The sequence below is a fragment of the Sus scrofa genome, chromosome 2, assembly GCF_000003025.6.
Source record: "Sus scrofa isolate TJ Tabasco breed Duroc chromosome 2, Sscrofa11.1, whole genome shotgun sequence".
Taxonomy (NCBI): Eukaryota; Metazoa; Chordata; class Mammalia; order Artiodactyla; family Suidae; genus Sus; species Sus scrofa.
In genome coordinates this window covers 150,239,881-150,248,164 of record NC_010444.4, presented here as the reverse complement: position 1 = coordinate 150,248,164, position 8,284 = coordinate 150,239,881, and the positions used below count along the sequence as shown (strand labels likewise).

General features: G+C 45.7%; 1 protein-coding gene across 1 annotated transcript in view; it reads left to right on the top strand.

Moving 5' to 3' along the window:
• SH3TC2 (SH3 domain and tetratricopeptide repeats 2) overlaps nucleotides 418-8,284 on the top strand; it is a 64,268-nt gene continuing 56,401 nt past the window's right edge. Inside the window, exon 1 of the mRNA XM_021084981.1 lies at nucleotides 418-630. Within this exon, the coding sequence (XP_020940640.1) occupies nucleotides 471-630 (160 nt within the window). The 5' untranslated portion in view covers nucleotides 418-470. The remainder of the gene's footprint in view (nucleotides 631-8,284) is intronic.

The following is an 8,284-nucleotide window of genomic DNA, read 5'->3' as shown; positions in this document are numbered from 1 at the left end:
CCCTCGGGAACTTCCCAGCTTCCTTCTGCCCACGACTGAGGGAGGCAGGGCTGGGGGCTGGCTCATCCAGGCTGCTGGGGGTGAGGGGAGACGCTGCGTGCACAGCTCCGCCTCCACCCCGAGAGCCAAGGGAGGTGGGGGGCCTCCCCGTGGGCCAAGCCGGCCACGGAGGGAGCAAGAACAGCAGCCTTGGATCTTGGGATGCTCTCTGGCCTCCTCACCACAGTCCCTCCCCTCCCCCCCAGGAACCAAACTGTGTATCTCACTCCCAGAATGTGAGGAATGTGCCACAGGCTGATAGGCATGATGCCATCTGCAGAGAGGCGGGTGGGCTCTGCTCCCTTCTGAGGCCTGGCAGTGCAAGGACTCCAGGGCCTGAGGGCCGGGCTGCCCCTCCCATCCTCCCTGGGCCTCCTGCTGCCGCCAAGACCATCAAAGGCTGCATTGTGCCTGAGTGGGACTCGGGCCTCATGTGCCAGGGAGGAGGCAGAGGAGGGACACCGCTGGGAGGCTGTCCCCTCCCAGTGCTCTTAGGCTGGTGTTCCCAGGGGCCTTGGCCCTGGGAGGATGGTGCACACATGGGTGGCTGCTTCTGCATCCCCGGGGAGCCGAGTCCGTCCTGGGGCCTAGGTGAGTTTCCTGGGGGGCCCTGGCCTGTGGCTTGGCTGAGGCCATGGGCCAGCGACGCTTTAGGGATCTGCTGGTTGAAGAAGCTGCTCTTCCAAAGATGGGAGGTGGCCGCGCTCTGGGGCTTTCTCTCCTCCCTGCCTCCTATAGCTGGTGTCGTTCTGGCTTCGTGAAAGGGGTCGAAGCCTGGGGAATCCCTACTTTCCCTGAAGAAAGAGGCTTTGAGCTGCTCTAGGAGGGGAGAGAATGCTGCTCTCGGCTGCCACTCCCAGGGGGTGACTAAGCCCTTCCTGCCTTTCTTCCCAAGATTCCCTGGTCAGGAAGGAAGCTCAGGCAGTGAATTCCTCTGAGGCCCAGGAGTGGTCATAAACTTGGCCTCAGTCACTCAGCCGTATTTTTGTCAGGATTACTGTTACTGGAGAAAAACAGGCAGTTTCCTGCCTCCTACCTGCCACAGTGTGATCTTTTGTTTTGTTTTAAATTTTAGTACGTCAGCGTGAGGTCAGAGTTGTTGCTCTCACAAAGTGTCAGGTCACCTGAGACTTAACATGAGGTGACCAACCCTGCTGATCTGCCCGGGACCCAGGGCTTTCCCAGGGCACCGGCAGGGCTCACACCGGGACAGGCGCAGGCAAGCAGGTTGCCGGTCACCTGCCCCTTGTCTTTTCAGAGCAAGACCCAGGTGAGGCCTGTGGCCGCCAGCATGCGGGCGGGCTCTGGGGGAGGAGGGGAGTGGAGGAGGGCTTGTTTGGGAGGCAGAAGACCCTTCGCAACGGGTCATCACTGCCAGCCTTGTTAGAATTTGGTGTCTTCCTTAGAGGGGGAGCCCAGGGGAACCCCAGCCTCTGCTAGATGGCTTCCCCTTATGAGGTCTTGTGACAGGGGCTCGACAACGTGGACGTCACCAGGCGTTTCCTAAAGGGACCTGAAGCAGCCACGTTTGCTTCCTCAGCTTGAAGTCCCAGCCTAGGCACCCTGGCACCTCCTGCAGAGAGAGGCTCCCAGACTAAAGCCCCCCTGGACTTAAAAATAAAAGTAAAAATACCCCCCAAATAACACCCTTGACCCAGAAGCCACGGACCTTCAGCTGGAAAATGTTTTGTTTCTCTTTCTAAGAGGCACACACTTCTGAGGCCCTCCCTGTGTATCTGTGTCACCGTGCCCACGGGAGCAGATGTACAGAGGCTGCGGAACCTTGAAGGATCACGCGTCTGTAAGGCAGGGACCCGGGTTCTAGATGTGACTCAGTCTACCTCCTGTCAGGCAGGCATCTTCGTGCTTAAACACCTGGCCTTTGAGATCAGAGCCTCTGGGTTCAATCTTGGTTCTTTGATTGGACTTGAGCACTGTATTTAACCTCTCTGTACTTCAGCTTCGTCACCTGTAGATTTGATACCGTTATGCCTTTCTCGTACGGTTGTGGTGGAGATTAAGTCTACATGTGAAACACTTAAAACAACCTGGCACACAATTAAGCACGATAAATAAGACGAGGCGCATTAATCATAGCTCTGTGACCACGGCACATCACACACTCAAGGCCTGCCGCTGCTCATCTAGAAAATGAGCGAGCTGCCAAATCAGCTTGTGGATGTATCTTAGGGAGCCCTGCCCCTGTTCCCTGACCCCCAGCTTCAGCTGGAGCAGCTCTGCTTCTGTTTGACACCCTGTGTTTGAGTCCACGATGTCTTGTAAAAGAATTCTAGAGCTTCAAGGAAACAAACCGCTGAGCACATTCTCACAGTTCCTATGACATTATCGTTCAATTATCCTATTGTTTCGCCGCATTTTTGCCATCGCACTGGCTGGCATCCTGAGTTTACTTTTCTACTCAGTCAGCCTGATATTGTTTCCAGTGAGCCTTTTCATGCCATTTCCCCAAACCGTTTTCTGAACTTGTCAGGGAGCTTCCCTGCGGAGCATGACATGGATGTCACAGGTCTGAGGCCAGCTGCTAAAACTATCTCCTTCCACCTTCCTTTGTTTACCAAGGGAAATGGAACAAAGTATGACAGACACGCCCTGGAGGGAGTTAACAGTGTGTGACTCGGGCAAGCCCCCTGAGGTCTTCGAGCCTGTTTTCCCGTCTGTAAAATGGATCTAATGACAGCATCTTTCGCATGAAGCTTTGGTGAGGATTCAATCAGACATTGCCTCTTACGGATTTAGCACAGCGTCTGCCCTCTGACAACTCCTCAGTAACTGTGCTGTTTCACTGTTAGCCAGGAGGGACCTCTCTACATCCCTTCCCCCCTAACTCCCGGGGCCACCAGAGTAGAAGTCTGTGCTCCTTTGCTTTGGTGGCTGCTGCACTGATGCCTGTTTACGTGCGAGTAGACAGCTAGGCCAACATCCTCAGGGGTTAGGCAGGCAGAAAGGAGAAGGCCTGATAGCACTGAGCCCTGCCCGGCTGCCCAGCTGGTGGCTGTGGTGTGACATAATGACAAACGCTGTCCCTGCCTGCCTCCAGGCACGCTGTATTCTCACTCATGAACTCTGCCTATAACATCTGTTCCTGTGATGTTTCTCACTGGCTCACACATAGTGAGAAACATTCCTCACTCTTGATTGAACATGGGCAGGAAGTGGGTTTCGGGTAAATGCATCATTTCTGACTTGAGGTCCCCTGGAGATTCTTGCCACTACAACTGTACTAAACCACAGGTGCTCACTTAGGATCAAAGAGCAAGTCACGTCAAGACTAGGGAGTTCCCTTGTGGCACAGCAGGTTACGGATCCAGTGTTGTCACCGCAGAGGCTTATGTCGCTGCTATGGCACGGGCTCAGCCCCTGGCCCAGGAAATTTCACATGCCGTGGGTGCAGCCAAAAAAAGATCTGTTGGTCTAAACGCTTCCAGCACTGTCCTCTTATCTCTCAAGGCCATCCTGGAGAAATCTGGCGGTCTTAGGCCCTTAAACAGAGGATGTGGGGGAAGAGATACATTTGCCTGCCTTGATGGCTGTTGTTTGCGACTTTCCTTTCACCTTTTTTGGTAAAAGTGAATCATGAGGAGATGCAGGCTGAATACTGACAATAGCAATTGATGCTTCACATTTAAACTTTAAAAAACTTGTGAGCCACTTTGAATATACCAATAGTAGAAAATATTAGAAAAATATGCAAATTTATACTTTACCTATTAGCTTTAGAACTTCATTTACTTAAAAAAATAAAACATTATAAATATACTTTGAGCTCCCTGGGTTTTCCTCAATCTCATTACCCTTGCTTCCTCCCCCAAATTAATCACATTTATGAATTCAGGGCTTTTGCGCTTTTATTACATATTTGTTTACTTATAATCATTGCAAAGAATTTATTTTGAAGATTTTTAAACTTAAAATGATATATCATGCAACCTGATGTTTTTTGGCTCAATATTATTATCTACGACCAAGTCAAGTAGACAGATACAGCTGTGGTTCCAAACTGATATTCATCCCGACCAGGGCCATGTGGGTTACATCCTAAAAACTGTTGGTGCTGTGCTCGTTGGGCTGAAGGAAGACAAGGGGGCGGAGAACAAAGCAGGCAGGGCAAGGTTTACTGTTTAGTTTTCTTCTTAAAATTGGGGGTGTGGGGGATGGGTGCGATCAGGAGCGACAAAGAGCAGAAATGGGGGTGACTTCTCATTTCTGGAAAGCTTCTGCAGTAAAATGTAGTTTGTAGTTCTTTTTTTTCTTCTCATCTCTTATGATACGATGATTATTTTTAGGACTTTATTTGGATTTTTATCTTTTTTGTTATGTACCTATTGTAGATTTTTGGTTTGTGGTTACTATGCATATATCAGTCCTGGTAACAGACACACACACACACACACACACACACACATATATATAGATATATATACTTTTTTCTTAGGGCTGCACCTGTGGCATATGGATGCTCCCTGGCTAGGGGCTGAACTGGAGCTGCAGCTGTCAGCCTACGCCACAGCCATGCCAGATCCAAGCCTAGGCACAGCTCGCAGCAACGCTAGATCCTTTAACCCACTGAGTGAGGCTAGGGATCCAATCCACATCCTCATGGATACTAGTCGGTCTCCACAACAGGAACTCCCACATACATATGTGTGTTGTGTGTTCTCTAACCACTTACTGTGACTATAGATGATTTACTACTTTTTAAACTTTCGTACTAGCTTTATATGCAGTTGATTTACTTTACTGCATATTTGCCTTCACTAATAAACGTTCTCCTTTCATAACTTTCATGTTTCAAGTTGTGGCCTTTTCTTGTTCACTATCAGATGTCCTTTTAAAAGCTTTTTGTAAAGTTGGTGGTGCTGCACTCTTTTTAGCTTTTGTTTGTTTGCCAAACTTGTGATCTCTCCACCGAATCTGAACTACAGCCTTTCCTGTCAAGTATTCTGGTGGTAGGTTCCTCCTTTCCAATGCGTTGTGCTGCTCCCTTCCGGCCTGCATAGTTTTTGCTGAAGAGTCCGCTAATAGCCCTATGGGAGTTCCTCTGTTATGTAATTTGTTGCTTTTACCTTGAGGCTTTTAATAGTCTCCCTTTATCTTTTACTTTTGTCATTTTAACTACAATGTGTCTCGGTGTGGGTCCCTTTGTGCTGATCCTGTTTGGGACCTGTACCATTCCTGTAGCTGGAGGTCTGTTTCCTTTCCCAGGGTAAAAAGTTTTCAACTGTTGTGTCTCCAAACATGTGCTGTGTCCCTTTCTTGCTCTCACTCTTTTCCTTTAACATGAATGGTAGTTAGCATGCTTGATGCTGTCCTAGGTCTCATAAGCTGCCTTCATTTCTTTTTATTCTTTTCTGTTTCCAGCTTCAGTGACTTCCAGTACTCTGTCTTCCAGCTAGCTGATCTGTACCTCTACAGCATCTAATCTACTTTTGATTCCTTCCTGTGTATTTTTTGTATCAGTGATTATATTCCTCATTTGTTTCTTTATATTTTCTGGATCTCTGTTAAAAACTGCTACCTTCTCACTCTGTTCATCTGATCTGAGTTCTCTGAACATCCTTCTGAGCATTACCTTGAACTGCCAGGTGAACTGCCCATCACCACTTCACTTAGTTCTTCTTCTGGGATTTTATCTTGTTCCTTTTGTTGGAGTGTATTCTTCTGTTGCTTCATTTTGCCTAATTTGCTTTTTAAAAAATTTCTCTGTGTTAGATAGCTTGATTATGTTTCATGACCCTAGAGTAGCCTTTTGTAGATGTCCACAAGCTACTGAACAACCAAGGAATCAAAATTTTTTCAAAAATTACTCTGAGACCAATGAAAAAGGAAATATTCCAAAATTCATGGGATGCAGCAAAAACAGTTCTAAGAGGAAAGTTCATAGCAATGAATGCCTACCTCAAAAAATAAGAAAAGTTTCAAATAAATGAATTAACACCTCAAGAAACTAGAAAAAGGGCAAATGAAGCCCAAAGGCAATAGAAAAAAAGAAATAACAAAGATTAGAGGAGAAATAAAATAGAGACTAGAAAATTTTAAAAGATAAATAAATTTAGGATCTGATTCTTTGAAAAGATGAAGAAAATTGACAAACTTAAGACTCAAAGAAAAAATAGACAAAACTTGAATTTTAAAAAATCAGAAATGAAAGAGCAGATATCACAGTTAATACCATAGAAATACAAAGTTTTTCAAGCACATGCTATGAATAATTATATATCTACAAATTGGACAGCCTAGAGAAAAAAAGATAAATTCCTAGAAACATACAATCTAACACGAATGAATCATGAATAAATAAACAAAAAGCTAAACAGACCAATTACTAGCAGGGAGATTGATTCAGTAATACAAACTCCCCTAACAGAAGTCCAGGACCAGATGGCTTCACAGGTGAGTTCCATTGAGTATTAAAAGAAGAATTAGTGTCAAACCTACCTAAACTCTTCCAAAAAACAGAATACAAGGAAACTCTTCTAAACTCAGTTTACAAGGCCAGCATTACCCTGGTACCAAGGGCAGACAAGGACTCTATAAGAGAAAAAACAAAACAAAACTGCAAGAGTTTTTACTGGAAAACATAGATACAAAACTCTTCAACAAAATGAGGAAACTGAATTCAGCAGTTCATTAAAGGGGTCTTATACCAATGTAAAATAAGGCTTACTTGAGAGATTCAAGAATGGTTCAACATTCACAAATCAGTCAGTGTAATAAATCACACTGATATAATGAAGGATGAAAATTATCACCTCAATAAAGTCAGAGAAACCATTTGACAAAATTCAGTGTTCATTGATGATAAAAACTGTCAACAAAGTGGTGATAAAAGTTATGTACTTCAATAAAACAATCATACACGATAGGCCCCCAGCTAACATCACACTCAATGGTGAAGAGCTGAAATAATTTCTTCTATGATCAGGATAAAGACAAAGATGCCTGCTCTCAGCACATGTAATCAAAATAGTATTGAAAGACCTATCCACAGCTAGTAAGCAAGAAAAAGAAATAAAAGACTCTGTTTGGAAAGGAAGAAGTAAAATTGCCTTTATTTGCAGATGTATCTATGCATATATTCAGCTTGATGTACTACTCTCAAACAGCTTCCCAAAGTGAAAATTTTTTAAATTTATTCTCATACTTGCAGTATATGGGAGTTCTAGTTGCTGTGTATCTTACAAACACTTGGCTTTACCCATTTTATTTTCATCTCTCATTTTCACCAGCCTGTACAGTGGTGTTTCACTGTGGGTTTTTCATTTTCCTGATGAACTTCAGAAATTTTTCGTAAATTTACTGGCCATTTGGATGTTTTCCTTTTTAAGGAAATTTCTGACTACCCTCAGGTCATGCAGATACTCTTCCATATTTTGCTCCAAGTTTTTACTTCCTTTCTTTTTAGGGACACACTTGCAGCATAAGGAAGTTCCAGGGCTAGAGGTCAAATGAAAGCTTCAGCTGCCAGCCTACGCCACAGCCACAGCAACCTTGGATCTGAGCTCCATCTGTGACCTATGCCACAGCTTGTGGCAATACCTACTGAGTAAGGTCAGGGATCGAACCTGCATCCTCACAGACACTATGTTGGGTTCTTAACCCACTAAGCCACAATGGGAACTCCAGTACAGGTTTCTCTCTCTCTCTCTCTTTTTTTTTTTTTTTTTTTTTGTCTTTTTGTCTTTTTTGTTATTGTTGTTGTTGCTATTTCTTGGGCCGCTCCCACGGCATATGGAGGTTCCCAGGCTAGGGGTTGAATCGGAGCTGTAGCCACCGGCCTACACCAGAGCCACAGCAACTCGGGATCCGAGCCGCGTCTGCAACCTACACCACAGCTCACGGCAACGCCGGATCGTGAACCCACTGAGCAAGGGCAGGGACCGAACCCGCAACCTCATGGTTCCTCGTCGGATTCGTTAACCACTGCGCCACGACGGGAACTCCTCTCTCTCTTTTTTTAATAAGCACCTAGGAGTTCCTGCTGTGGAGCAATGGGATCAGCAGCCTCTCTGCGGTGCTTGGATGCAGGTTTGATCTCTGGCTGGCACAGTGGGTTAAGGATCTGGCATTCCCCCAGCCACAGTTAAGGTCATAACTGTGGCTTGGATTTGATCCCTGGCCTGGGAACTCTATATGCCACGAGCAGCCAAAAAAGAAAAGAGTAAGCACCTAAATAATTCTGAGGCATATCATCCACAAATCACATTTAGCAAACTGTGATATTCTG